The 15547-nt window shown below is 40.1% G+C and overlaps 1 protein-coding gene across 1 annotated transcript in view; it reads right to left on the reverse strand.

Annotated features, from left to right (window-relative positions):
* The window catches only part of polrmt (polymerase (RNA) mitochondrial (DNA directed)), a 68337-nt gene that overhangs the window by 38499 nt on the left and 14291 nt on the right, over window positions 1-15547 (reverse strand). Inside the window, exons 5-10 of the mRNA XM_034708833.1 lie at window positions 12233-12416; window positions 8411-8560; window positions 6696-6863; window positions 6084-6254; window positions 3852-4091; window positions 52-837 (exon numbers count right to left, since the gene is read on the reverse strand). Of these exons, the coding sequence (XP_034564724.1) occupies window positions 52-837; window positions 3852-4091; window positions 6084-6254; window positions 6696-6863; window positions 8411-8560; window positions 12233-12416 (1699 nt within the window). The remainder of the gene's footprint in view (window positions 1-51; window positions 838-3851; window positions 4092-6083; window positions 6255-6695; window positions 6864-8410; window positions 8561-12232; window positions 12417-15547) is intronic.

Here is a 15547-nt window from a genome sequence, read left to right on the forward strand (position 1 = left end):
GGCTGGACTGAACTGTTAATTATCAGGAAAGGACAAGTAAGACAAACCCACATTGAGAGGGTTGTCTGCAGAGTCCAGTATGTCCTCCATGATGGTGTTGGCGTACTCAAGCCGACCCTGTAATGAACTCTTCTTCTTCAGTCCTGTCAGATTCACTAAGTGAATCTTAAGCCAGTCCAGGCCTCTGGGACCCAGCTTCTTTCCCTCTGCAAACACCAGGATAGCTCGTGTGACATCACTGCCAAGATGATTAAAGTATGGAGGACAGGGATAGGTGCGTCCCCGGAAGTCCATGTTGTGAGGGAACCAGAAGATTTCACCCCGCATGTAATTGGCAATGGAGAGTTTATAAAGAGCATCCATACGCAGGCTGTGCATCTCACTGCACTTCTTTTTGGCAACTATCACCTCCCTCTTCATGTGGGCTTTCTCAGACGCAGTGTACGCAGGATCCTGAGGGTTGAAGTGTTGTATTTTAGGGGCTTCTGACAGAGGAGGAGGGATGTCTAGCTTCTCACTACCTCGATCGTTGAAGATGGAGATGATTATATCCAACAAGGGACTGTTGATCCTCCAGGCACAGTTGCCAAGCTGGTTAAGAGAGTCAAAGACTGCATGGAGGTTTTGGCATTTCTCCAGCAACACCTCATGTTGTGTGGCCCCCTCCACGGCGCGCATCAGCTTGGTGGGTGTCAGCAGGTATGCTCCAAATTTGACAGAGGTCCAGGGCATGGGAGGGCAGAGCATCGGGATCACATAAGAGTCAAAGGTCAATTTGGTCTCCATGGCCTCCTGCTGCATCTGTGTCAGGATGGGGTGGGGCTTTATGAAGCCAATCTGGAGGGTGAAACATCACAGGAAATCCAGTTAGGAGCAGAAATCTTCATCATACAGTTACCAAGGGGGCTAGATATTAGAGGTGGGGGGAAAAACACCTTTTATAACCATTCATGATTCCCAGTTTTTTATATTTACTGCAACTATGAAATGAAGTCTTTGATACTACAGAAATTAAATCAATAGCTTGTTCAGTCCACTTGACAGTGCTGTTCAATTTTTTCTCAAGGTGAGAGCAGTGGTGACGGTCACAAAGACACTGAAGGTGATAAACCAAACATGGAGTCACCCGAGAAAGAAATAAAGAAAGCACTGTTTTAGCATACAGAGTTATTTAGGACTTTTTAACAAGGAGAGCTGCATTAAAATGATATATTTGGGGAACACAATGCACATTAGCGCTCATGTTAATAGCTACCATTAGCCAAGGCTAAGGCTAAATCATCTCTGCTGAAGAACCAACAAACACTGAACACAGTAAGCTGGTCAAAGCTGCCTCCCAATTCAGAGTGAGCAAAGAACATAACCCTATCCAATGACTTGCAGCCATTCAACGTCATTACGACTAATGGATTTGTGCTTTAAGTTAAATGAAGCGATGAAGTGTTGTCACCCTCCTAGTCAGCACCAGAATTACTAGCTCATTGAACAAATTAATGAAACATATAATATCAATATTAATCTAGGCCTAAAATGCCGGTCATATGTTGTGTCTAAGCTGTAGCACAGCCACCAACAAGTATAAGGGACTGTAGCAATGGTTTACGGATGTAAACAAGTAGGGATGACAGATGGCATCTCGTAATGCTGCGCTGTTAGCCAGTATTTTGATCTATAAAATTGAGGTAAAGTTGTATGAAAGCTGTGTTTGATTATATTAGCATATGACGACTTAGCAGCAGGACTGCGCAACAGCACAGGAATGTGGATGATAACCTACAAAGTGAACCTAACGCTGATGGTTAATGAGCTCTGCTAACTTTACCCACACTTTGCAAACTCATTTGACATCGCTTACCCACAGATACAAAATACAGAGCAGAAATAAGAGAATGCCCCACCTACCCCACAGTCACAACCCATCTTAAACGATGGCTCAAGATTTATACAGTCTATGCTCAAGACACATTAGGTCTGTAATCACTAATTTGTATCCATTGCTGTCTCTCTCTCGCTGTGTAAGTGTTTGTGTAAGTGTTTGTGTAAGTGTTTGTGTAAGTGTTTGCGTGTGTGTGCGTGCGTGTGTGTGTGTGTGTGTGTGTGTGTGTGTTCACATATTTTACGAGTTTAATGTATACATTTTCACTTGTGTGATATACTGATATGATGGTCCATCTTCACTTGGTCCTACTCCTGACACTCTCTATTATGCTGAACAGCACTTTAATGCGCTTACTTGCACTTCTGTATACCTTATATCTGCTCTTGTGATGTATTGTTGTTTTCATTGTCATGCTATTATGATGTGCTGTTTCCATCTGTTATCTATCTTTATCGTTTGTTATGAACTCCGTTTTGACATGCCATGGAATGAAAATTAGCCTTATTGCTAACTCTGCCATATTTACATGGATGCTATGCTGAAATGTTCATTAATATGCACTGTCCATTTAAATAAATAGATACATGAATAAATATACTGTAATTCTTTATTTAACTGTACAGAATAAATTGTTCTAAGTTTTGACTGTTTTCTAAGTATTTTCTTACCTTAAGACCTTAAGGTTTCAGTATTGACTACAAAATGTGTTGCTTTGGAACATCCCTTACTCCTACAGCTGGTCACCAATCTGATTACAGACATCAACAACAGACTGAAGAAAGCTTTAGCTCTACATATCATCTATACACAGGTTTTCCTATTCCTACTTAATAAGTATAAATAATGCAGTCCAAGAATCCTTGAATTTCAACACTTAAAATTTTGTAGAAGTTTATTATTATATTGTCAGGGTCATGTATAGGGGATAATTTTTCCAGGCCTAAACTATGACAAAAAGAATCACTGTGACCTATTTCTAACTCATACTACGAGCATGTCTGACTTGAAATAAGTCTATTGGAAGCAAAACAGTAAGCTGACAGAAAAATAAAAACACCTCCGTGTTGCTTGCATGAGTCAAGCTTTCATGCTGTGCTATAAAATCATTAGGATGCTCCCTGATGGGGCTTACCTCCACAGACTGAAAAAAGTTGAGGGGAAAGGGGGGATAAGTGCAATATAAGTGGATGTGGGCTGATATATCAAGAAAAACACAAGGAAAAAATTATGCAACAGCATATCCAATGGCCTAAGTGCATCAAGTCCAAAAGTCCACCATCCACCCTCTGTCTCCCTTTTCTGCCTCTCACCCCTGACACGGTCGGCTCACCCTCCTGCAGGGTACCACAGCAGTAAATCAGCGAGCCAATTAAAGGGACACTAAAAAAGGGATTAGCCTGGAACCTTTTCATCGTACTCGACTATTCCCTCTGCCAATTCACACAAGAGGGAAATGGCTTTTATAATTCACACTCTTTGGAGCTTCAGACTGGATAGGCGGCTGCATGAGAGTACCAGGTAATAGGCTTTGGAGTGACAGACAATCTACTTGTCCAAAGTGAAGGTCAACTTTTCTTACCTTTGTTTCTGCTCCACAATAGTTTTTTTTTTCCTTGGAATGAAAAAGTCAACCCTACCACGGCTTAAACCTGAACTCAAGTGTAAATTAAGTAAAGTTTCAAAAAGTCAATAAATGTGAGTAATAAAAGGTTCCTTGTGATAAACAGCTCCTTGCATTTTATTGTTTACACTGTTGAATATTTCTTCAATACACTGCGCATAGAGATCCCCTCTGATCTCTCCATTTTTCCACAGAAACTGCAGTTCAAAAGGACTTATTTCGGTCTTGGTTAACACTCAGTAATCCTGTTACCTGTTACATAACTGAAAACAAACTACAGGGGGGCTAACTCCTTCATAACACCTGCGGAACAAATAGAGTGAGCCCTTTAAAGAGTGGTGCATACAGTACCTGCCGTGTGCTGCGGAAGGTGTACATGTGGTAGAGGATGGGGATAAGCTTCCTCTCATGAGCTGAGTTCAGGATGTCGCTGTTAATTTTGAGGTTCTTGACCATCATATCAACCATGAAAGTGCCCAACTCCAGAGTTACTACGTATGGCCAATGGGTCTCCCCGCCTTGAAGTGTGGGTCCTGCACTCTGCTCCAATTCAATGTTACACCAATGCTCCCTGGGGAGGACGTGATAGGCCTGTAGGAAGAAGAATGGAATGATTAATATCTTGTGAAACACACAAAAATTATGAGTCGTCCCTCATTTAAAAATGAGCTACGGTTTGTGAAGGGCATGTTAACATGTCGCAGAGAGCCAAAGACCTTGGTTTAGGAATTGAGAAGAATTATATGATATGTCAAACAGGCACTGTAATCTCCTCATCTATATGGTGGTAGGAAGAGTTTATTTTCATTAAGATGTGCATTCTCAAGTAAAAAAGTTGTTAGGACTTTTATGTAACAAAACAGAAAGACCAGGCGCCTGGATGTGACTTTGGAAGAAGTAGCAAACACACTCAGAGGTCAGTTGAATTTGTACAAAAAAATGTAGAAACCTTTAATACATTTTCTGGAGCATGGTTACCTGGAGAATACACTGATTGGTGGCCTAACAGAATGGGAAGTTTGTTGACATCTGTGAAATATCCTATTGAACTTCCAAGGGTAGCAGACAGTAGTCCATACTGACCTGATAAGAAATTGGACTTTTCTTGTGCCAGAAAGATCATTGTCAAAGAGAGAGGTTTGGTCTGTTCATTATGCCCATAATGAGAAGGTGTGTATGTTCGAGGCAGATGGCTGTCCAACATGAGTCTGGTTCTGCTCAAGGTTTCTGCCTGTTAAAAGGAAGTTTGTCCTCGCCACTGTAACTAGCTAAATACTGCGAGGTGCAATGCTCATGGTGGATAAGGTGGGGTAAGGCTGAGTCTTATCCTTTCTTGGTGTTGGGTATTTGTTAATAATTTAAAATAGAGTATGGTCTAGACCTGCTTGTTTGTAAAAGCGTCTTGAGATAACTTTGTTGTGATTTGGCGCTATACAAATAATGGTTGGTTGGTTGATTGGTTGATCAGTTGATTGGTTGATCGGTTGATCGATTGATCGGTAGATCGGTAGATCGGTTGATTGGTTGATTGATTGATTCATGTATGTCAGGGATATGGGATATTTTGGTGTCTGTCTAAGCACCAATGGAGCCAAAATAAGGGAGGTCTGTCTGGAAACATGCACATTGCAATTTGGTCTTTATTGGGGTGTGTCTCTAAAACCCTTAAACTCTGATACCTCACTGTTTCTATGTATGTGTGAAAAAATACATGAACTATGCTTCTTTCCATGTTTTTGTTCAAATTTACAGTGATACATGTTAATTTATTTTATAAAAAAAACTTTTGTTTTGATGGGGTTTGATGTGCAGGTTAGAGGGAAGTTAACATTCCTTTGTAAACGTTTTGTACTTTTAACTGTAAAAACAAACATATTGTAAATAAAAAGAACTATTTGTTGTTGTATCAAAAAAATTGGTTAAATTTACATGAAACACATTACATACTGATATGCATTTAAGATTACAGATACTGCAATGCATGAAAATAAATTAAAAACAACAGCCTAGGGCTGGGGAACCTTCCAGCGCCTGTGGCAAGTACAAAGCTAGATTAATGACTTGTGTAATAGCAATGGCCAAGGTATAATCAAAGGGGGCAATTTAACTACAAAGGGCTGCATATAAAATACTTGCATAATGCAGACACCTTAAGTAACTTCTTTTATAACTAGGCGCTAAAGTATAATGAGGTCCTGGTCATTATTGTCTAGACATTAGCATTTTCCCCCAGTGTACCAGAACCATAAATATTTTGGTGGAACCCAGAGTCAGCGATTCTAGCTATGCAATCAATTTGAGGAGGACCTGTCCTCACTTCACCCAAATCTAACGGACATCACGTCAATGCGCTAGTTAATCAAACACAATTGAAAAGTATTTCATCCAATGGGGAAAACAAAAGTATTTAATTTGTTAATTTCTGTTTCTTGCCACAATCAATCTATTCAAAATATACAATTAAAAAAAAAAGTGGTATGGCACCCCACTGCCATAAACGGATATATAAGCATCTCTTTAGTAAACATCAGGTCAGTGTTAGAAAAAAAAGTTAAGGTATCAGAAGCATGATGATTTCAGTACCTCACTATCTTTGGCCAGCAGGTCTAGGTAAGCACTGTAAATGTTGCCCAACTTCTCCACAGTTTGATTCCGGTTCTTCTGCTGCACATAGTACTTGGTGTAGATCCTGTGTCCCAGGTCTTTGGCTAAAATCTTCAGAGACTCCCCGCTGGGTGGCATGTTCACAACACTCTGGACAAGAGCAAGACATCAGAGGATCAATCAAAGACAAGAAGACATTAATGAAAACTCAGATGATAAGCAGATCTCTTGGCAGACTGGTTTCAGTTTAATAAAAAAACAATCCTTCAGTCAGAGAGGAAATCACAGTGAGAACGGTCTCTTCAGAGTTAACATCACATCCTGCGTATTTGTCTGTGCTGGAGTCACAAGGTATCTGATCAAAGCGTGCTCCCCTTTGCTGCCAAAGATGCAGCCTTTTCTTTTGCTGCTGTTGTCACTGTCAGCTGCTTGATTTGTGTTTTGTGTGTTTCCAGATTGGCTGGGTTGTATTGCAAAATAGTGTCCTGAATTCTAAGTAGCATAACAGTGACATAGCTACACATGTCTTTAAGGTGTAGTGAAATAAAGCTGTCGTCAGCAAATCCATTTGTCTTAGGTGGTTGGTATTACCTGTATCATAATGTCAACATACTCCCTGTCCTCCAGAAGACAGAGGTACGGGTAAAGGTTAAGCCTGTAGTCCTTGGAGTTGGTGTTAGACAGGATCATCTTGTTCTCCCTTAGGGCCTGGAGGAGGATCTTCTGCCACTGTATCCGCTGAGCCGCCAGCAGCTCCCTCTGCAAGGACAACAAAACTGTAAGCAATCCATTACATGACTGTGTGCGCCAGGAGGGAACCCTCTGAGGATGTGTGAAATAAAAAGGAAATATCTCGCAGTATACCTTGTTTATTATACACAACATGGACACAATAGAAAGCCATTATTAACTGTGAAGCAGAAGAGAGATGAGGTGAGATCTCACTGGACATATGCAATGTGCAACATGAGCCTGCATTCTATTTGGTGGTTAGGCTTGTTTGAATCAGATAACCTCTCGATAGATGTTCTGCTTTATACCCTGCCAGAGAAATACACATAGATCACAGATTTATACATGAACGACTAAAACAGGAAAAAGTTTTCTTAGCCCGGCTCGGGACAAAGATTTGCAGATGATGGGCATTCTTTAAATAATTTTAGCCAAAGGATTATCTACATTTGTACAATGTAATACAATACAACATTATGAGAAAAGATGTGACTGAACACACCAATTGCCCATAATAATGATAATATTACGATTGCAATTCGACCAATATGCAATATTAGCCAAATTGCAAGGCATCTTATAATGTTACATCATAGTATCTGATTAATTGTACAATACAAAATGCCCCTAAATGACAAAGTGCAGGATAAGTGTCATTTGTGCTACCGTGAGGATTCGTGAAGTAGAGATAGATTGAGTCAAATCGAAAGAGAATTCTGTTTAGAGTGCCGTATTATTCTGAAATTAGAATATCAATATTTTGTGTCAGCAATACGATAATTCTATTGCACAAGTCAAGATGATGACATATTGCTGTATCAATATGTATTCCCACTCCTGATTATAATTACTAATATAAAGCAATCAACAATTAACAATGAAAATAGAAAACAAGTAGATGTGGAGGTATGTGAATATTTGTATGAACTCTTATGGTTGCATGAGCAAATGTTCACTTTTCAGTTGAGGACTTTTACTTGGTGTGACTGGAGCAGAGAGACAGTCTGGTTTGTGGATGGAGAGGTGACTCTGCATTCTCTCCAGAGGCCTCCATTACAATACATTATTATTCTGCCCTGTCTGTCTGTAAATGCTTCCTGACCACCAGGGACTCTCAGCCCGCTCGCTTCCCACGTAGCCCATCTGCAGAGGCAGACGAGCCAGGCTGGACTGCAAATGCCAGAGTTAGAAAAGAAGGCACACCGCAGGGATAATATGTTTCCTCCTCTAACGTGTCAAGCCTAAATGCATATCATTTCAAAGTTAACATCAGGAGGGAAGAGAAGCTAAACTCATCAGGTCATGGCTACCTCACAGTGAATATACAAACGGTTTGAAATGTCATTTCATCATCTACTCTCATCAACAGGGGAATGCAAAGATAGGTTGCATCCTCAGTCTGCTTCACTGCATTTTAAAATTTGAGCCAGCATGATGGTTTTTTTTTCCAATCTAAGGAGACACTATTATGGCTAAAAACATGACACCACAAAATATTTATTACAGTTCATTTCCAATATGTAGCAAGTATACTGCAATTAAGATAGAGAGAAACAGCAGCTCGGTTTATTTACCATTTTTGCCATGTTTTCAGTCACAGCTTTGGTCCCCTCCACAGAGTCGATGGTGACATTGCAGGCCTGCTCCATGTTGAGCTGACGTGTGAAACGCTCCTTCAGTTCCTCATGAGTGAAGTCCAGTTTGGGGTACTGGTGGTCTTCCCTCTGAAACGCATATGCAAGCACAGCAATGATACAGAAATAATGGTATTAATACCATAGAGTTCAATCTGTTCAAACCATGAAATGCTTGCAGGAAAGAGTGAATGTAGTTTGAGAACATTAATAGATTCGTAGAGTAGTAGGCACGTCTGTAAAGCAGGCCTCAGAGACATAATGCATGGGCAGCAGCCAGAGCAAAGCTTAAGATATAGTGTAGCACATAAATTGCTAAGCAGACAGCTCTTGCACAATGTTACAACAGGAGAACAATAAATGAGGAAAGAAGTTAACACCTCATCATACGAAGAATGGGATGAAGTCAGCTGATATGTGCTGGCACAGTTCTGGACGACAAAGGAAAGCAACACACACAGGAATGTGGTGTAATATTGTTCAAGTAGAGCTGTGTGCTGTTTTTGAGTTCATGGAAATGTTTTTGCAAAAGTAATGCACTGACTGGATAGATCAGCAAGATTTACCAGCAGACTGAAAAGCTTACAAAAGACAAGTAAGCTATTTTTTTCATGTTTTTTTTTATAAAACGGGAACACAAAGAGGCAAGTTTCCAAAAAGAGAAAATATAATGAAAGGATGCCAAAAAAATCTCCAATGACAATTTGAAACCTGATCAAACTGCATTTGGAAGAGCATCAACTTCATCAAAATTCCATCTCAACCCAGTAAACAATATTCTCATTCAAATTTGTGTCTGCTGCTAACATTGACTGAAAATCCTCCAGAGACCATCCAGTCTGTATCTCTGTTATCTAGCTAACCAGTTATTTGGACAGCATTTCAGTCATGAAATCAACCTACCAAAACAGCAGTCAGAGCCAGAGAAGTATGTAAGTAAGTAGATTTCACTATACAGCAGTTTTCACAAACAACAGACACAAAAAGCTTTACATGAACAAGAAAACACGGACATGGAAAAATAAAAATAGAGGCATAAAGAGCCACAGAATAAATCATGCAGAGTTGGAATGAAAATATAAAGGCAGAGATTAAAGAGGTTTGGAGCTATGGCCTCAAATACCATATCACCACAAGTCTGAAGCTGTGTCTGTGGTAATGACAGCAGGTGTAGTGAGCTGGACCTCAATGATCAGGCTGATGAGTATGGGTGTTTGAATTATGTGAGGTATTCTAGGGCCTAGTTGTGCAAGGCTGTAAAAGTGAGGGTGGGAATTTCAAACTGAATCCTATTGGCCGCAGGGGGCCAGTGAAGAGATTGCAGTACAAGAACAATGGGGGAGCATTCTGTATTGACTTTGGACAATTAAGAGTAGACATGCTAAGAGAGGTAAAGACAGCGTTACAGTAATCAAAGCAGGATAAAACGAAAGTGTGTATGAGCATCTCAAGTTCTTCAGTACAGACTACAGCTGGGAGCTTACTGATGCTTCTAAAGTTATAGAGGCATGATCCAGAGAGCTGCTTGACAATCTGAACTTCATAGTAAGTTGCAGAGGAATGAGATACTTTGTTTTACATGATTATTGGAATATGCTCTTCTTGAACAATAACTCCAACTTCTGTTTTATAAGCATATAATTGTAAATAGCTCTCAAAGTCCAGTCCTCAATAGTATTGAGGCAGTCTAGGAGCCAAGACAACTTGAGGGCCTTGCTAGGTTATAATTAGTGAATTAGAGTACATCATCTGCATAAAAAGTCATCCTTTGTTAAAGATTTGTATGATCGGTCCTGGAAGAGCAGATACAGGGAAAATAGCAAAGGACCCAGGACTGAGCCCTGTGGCACACCACATGATAGAGACGAGGCACACGAGACACAAATTCATCAACCAAGACCACAAAACTTCTTTCAGGGTATGAAGAGAACTAGTTCAGAGCTGTACCTGATTATGCCAAACCAATCCTGTACTCTATGAAGGGGGGAAATGATAGTCTATGGAGGTCAAGTAGAAGTCACCAGCATTAAAGGGCAAAATATCATTGGATACTCTCAAGAGGGCAGTTTAAGAGGAATGTCGTTCCCTGAAGCTTGACTGGAATTTATCATAGATGTTATTAATCTTGAACACAGCAGTGAGCTGATTTACGACAGTTTTGGAGTTTAGATATTGGCATATGACTTAGTGGCAAAGCACGTTTCTTTAATAAGGCCTGAATAGTTGCATGTTTAAAATAAGTGGGGACACATCCTGTAGACAATGAAGAATTAACACTATCGAAAACAGCAGGACCAACAGTAGGCAAAACTTTTAATACCAGGGACGGGGGTTGAATATCCAAGGGGGTACAAGACAGCTTAGTTTTTTTAATCCAGTCCATCAGATCCATTAAGCTGATAGGATGTAAGGAGTCTAAGACAGGAGTGACAGAGAAGGGAGCTCTGGGTGGATGACAGCCATCCTCCACGTTGGACCTAATCAACTTAATCTTATCAACAAAGAAGGAGAGAAAGTTGTAGTAATCAGCTGTGGAGCATGGTAAAGTGGGGGTGGTGTTGAAACAATATTACTGATAGTGTCAAATAAAACTTCTGGATTTCTTCTTTAGGAAGAGATAAGGTTAGCAAAGTAGACTGTCCAGGCTTCCTTTACAGCTTCATTAAAATAACACTGGATAGCCAACTGGATGGTAAGTCAACGATTCAAATGCAATGAATGTCAAAAGAAACAGAGCAGGCATGATTTACCTTCTTTACATCTGACTAAGTAGTCTATTTTCAACATACACTCTTGGCTGATTGCCTCCACCCTTCACACAGTAAAAGGACAAGACAGAAAGGACTGGAAATATGTCACTCAGATGAAGACCTAAGCGAGTATGGTTCAATGACTGAGGCTAAAAATACATCAATTCTATGAGAAGCTGTTAATGAATCATGTGAGAATCAGGCGGGGGATGGAGGTCGAGAAAAGGAGGAGAGGTGAGAGGTGGGGAGGCAGGGAAAGCAGGAGGAGCCATTGGAAAGCAGAATTGGCTCACTATAAATAGGTCAGTGCCTGTCTGGCTGTGATGGGGTGACAATCAAATCTTTCGTAGTCACTCTGGAGCCTCTTGACAGCTTCCCAAGTTCTCTGGTGCTTTGACTCTCAGAACATACACAGGACTTAAAAAAATAACCCTTCTGTGGCTATTTAAAGTTATACGTTGCCACTCTTTCATACAAAGTCCACGAAGATCATAAGAAATACTCCTTATCTAATCAATTCAAACCTTCATTGAAGAAACATAGTGGGGTATAATGAACTGAATACAACTAAACACACAGGAATAGAACACAGAGGCCCTCTAATCCACTGATTTCCATTAAGGTTACAGTATACCTATAACCTGTATAACCTACAGCACAAAAAAACAATAGATTCAACAATTTATTTCTGGACAATTACCCGTTTGCTTGTCTTGTTTTGACAAGATTTTAGCTCTGACTGCTCAAAATTAACTTTGGCATACCACAAGGTTTACTACTAGGTCCAATGATACTTCTCTGCTAATCATGACTCTCACATTTCCATAGAAACTTCATTTTATTTCAATCGATACACTGATGAAACTTTAATATACCTACCAAGTGAGGCCCCGGAAAATGTTGCATAAATCAGCTTTGTGTGCACAATGTATTAAATTGTCCACGCAAGATAACAATTTGTGGTCTGTAAATACAAATACTTTTACCAAACCTCAAAACTATCTTGTGATACCTGCATGTAGTAGTCCTCAACCAGGGGTGGATAGCACTCAGTGGTAGCGTGAAGATTGGGCTGATAATCTGGCTGGACTATGTGAACCGCCTTCAGCACCATGTCCCTCTCGTCTTGATGGAAGATACATTGGCTGAACACATCGTCCACTGTAAGGCCATCCTCCTCCATCTGGCTCAGGCACCTGGATATACAGGGACACACAGAGTCAGAGTACCAGGTGTATTAGAAATTTCATCTGTTTCATCTGATGAGTCCTTGTGATACATATAAGGACTACTGACACAACAGTTACAATACTTAGTAGGCAACTGGCTTTTAAATCATGCTTATTAGAAAAAAACTTGCAGACAAATATGTTGTACAACTCCACCTCCACATGGACTTAAATGAGTTCTAACAACTGCCAACAACACAATCAATAAGCAGTGTTACAGTAACAGGAAACAGCTCCGTCAGCATTTTGTTAAGCTGTTGAACACAGAATAGAGTGAACAAGAGAGAGTGATACATGTGCCTTGTTTATCAAAAAAGGCAAAAATCCTGACTGTTATACAATTGTCTAATCATGTTAATTTCAATTTGAAGATTGGAAGACCAACATGGCTGTCTGCCTGCCTACATTCACTCTACAAAGAGAGTTAGTTTGATACTATAAAAGAGAATGAAGTGCAGTGCCCTTTTCCGATTCACTGTCTTGTAGACCCTCAACCAGCAGATGTCAGCCCTGAGTTCCTGAGATAGTCTGGTGATATGCTCGTTTCGTACCTGCCTCTTGCCCAATAACAGTTTTGATCAGCTCCAGCACCCCTGAGTATTCTAAAAGGGTAAGTTGTATAGATAATGGATGGGTGGAAGTGGAATATTTTTGTATAGGTACCTTCAAAATCCATCTTAATCTTGCAGATTTCTCCAATCTTGCCTTCCCAAAATTCGACGTAAAAAAAAGTTATTACAAAAATGTTCAAGTTACAGTTGGGCTTTTTTCAGTTCAGTCTCTCTTGTGTGTTTCACAATAGTCCCCAATAATTTTTCATCATATATGCATACCTCTGAGCTAACAGTTTGGGTGTATACAAAATATTTTGATAAGAAAAAAGAGGTTTGATAGGCTATGCAAAGTTAGATCAGTTGCTAACTGACTAAGTCATCTTTGGGATGGGGAAACTGACAGCTGTATGTTAGTTAAACAGATGTTTAGCTTTTTGATTGATTGATATTTGATTGATTGATGTTGGCCCCTCTCACCAGTTTGTGTATGATCATGTTAACAAAGCTACATTAATATATTAAGTTATAAATGCTAATACACATACCAGGGTAACAGTCCAACAAAACTGTATCAGCTGTTTTTTTCTTACATTTTCTCCAAGGCTCTGACAGACACACTGTGCAACAGCTTGTTGGAGCTGGTTTCTTATTTACAGAGTCAAACAGTACTTCTCCTTTGTATCAGGTTAGTTCAGTGTTTGTTAGAGAACTTTATTCTTCCATCTAAGAATAAAGTTGTTCTTAATACTACAAGTGTTGCTGGATTTTTTACCCTTAGGACCACCTTGGAAGTACTTAAAGTTCTGCCAGAATCACCCACTCCAGCTCAGAGCCTAGCACAAAACGAGCCAGCAAACCCAGCCTGTTGGTTACCATAAGGAGTCCATTTTCATTTAGGTCAGAGATTATGGTTATTATGATGGAACAGACTTCAGAAGCTGATCACAAGTTCAGAGTTCACAACCTCTTCACCTGCATGCTGATGTGGGAACGGTACTAAGATAATCATATGAATGTTTGGCTTCTGATTAATTCAGCGTTTTTAAAAAACTCCCCTGTCTGTGGGTCATTGTATATGTCTCCCCTACTCTGACTGACAGTTGCGGAATATTAATTAAGGCATTTGCATTGACAGCCCTTTCTGCCGGACACAAAGTATGAGTTTGATCCGAAGGCAGATGAGCTCTTGCGACACCAGTGAAATGTTTATTTAAATAGAATCTCCAAGAGATATCCGAGAGAGACAGGGAGGGGTTGGGAGGAGGATGTCCATGAGTGGACTGCAGGATGTAGATAATGCTGATGTGTGACTAGTCTCTGAATACAAATCAGAGGTGTAATAACATGATAATGCCATTACTCACTTTGATATATGATACCTAAGAAGGCTTGTGGTTTAATTTAGTTTTTGGCCTGGTGGACTTTTTTAGTTTTTAGATAATGGACACTTGAGGGCCAAAAGGATAAATAAAGAATAAGCTAAACTTATTAATACATGTTGATTTATTCAAATACTAAACTGTGCATTGATTTTTTTTAAAGAGTTATGTACTCCATCCATTTAACTGTCAGTGTACACTTTTCTCTAATTTTATACCTCGTAACATATATTTCATGTCTACAATAACAGAACCTTGTAAGTTCCACACATATTCTGGGGTACAAAGCCTTCACTGAACAAAAAGCAGGGACCCTGGAGAACAAGTTTTGTTGTACTGCCCTCTAGAGGTTAACGACAGAACCACACGACTAAGCCAAAGGACAGAAAAGAGGAAAACCCATTTGTCCTCAAGCACAGAGGATAAGAGCTCTGCTTCACCATGCACACCTTTTCCTCGTGGCAATTAAAAATAACTGCACATTAATTACCATCGAGAGGAAACCTTGGCTCAGCAGCTTCCTCCAGCTTAATGTAATCAGAGGTGAGCAGGGGTCTGTGCTGTAATTAATTGAATGAAGAAAGCCTTTTATTACAATATTCTGTCATAAGTCTGCTGTTTGAAATAATGATATATATGTTTGGAAATAAGTCTTGAGCAAGCCAAAGAGGTCACGTTTTATTAGTATTTTCACTCATGACTTGGAGTCTCTCGTGATGCGATGTGCAATTTGGTCCGAGTACATGAGGGAGCCTTGAACAAAGACAGGATTAGTCTGGGTTCTGCCAGTGTGGTCCACAAGAACAAAGAGAGCAGAGAGGTTGACAGATAGAGCATAATCAGCCTGGTGACTGCTCTGCTGCACCCTAGGGAGCAAAGAGCTCTGGAGAACAGAGCACTTACAAAAAGGGAAAACTTAAAGGGATAAGTGTGCGTGTGAATCAGTGTGTGTATGTGTATGCGTGTGTGAGAGAGAGAGGGAGGCTATAGGAGAGGGGAACAGATTGGTACAGTGAGGGCAAAGAGTCTTCAGAGGCAAGTGTGATTCAAGAGACGCACAACAAGCAGGCCATAATACAGCGAGTGACAACACAATACAGAAAGGAACGTTAAATAATATACTGAAATGATAAGAGAGAGGAGAGGCTGCTTGATCAGAGGCTGA

This window comes from Notolabrus celidotus, chromosome 2, assembly GCF_009762535.1.
Source record: "Notolabrus celidotus isolate fNotCel1 chromosome 2, fNotCel1.pri, whole genome shotgun sequence".
NCBI lineage: Eukaryota > Metazoa > Chordata > Actinopteri > Labriformes > Labridae > Notolabrus > Notolabrus celidotus.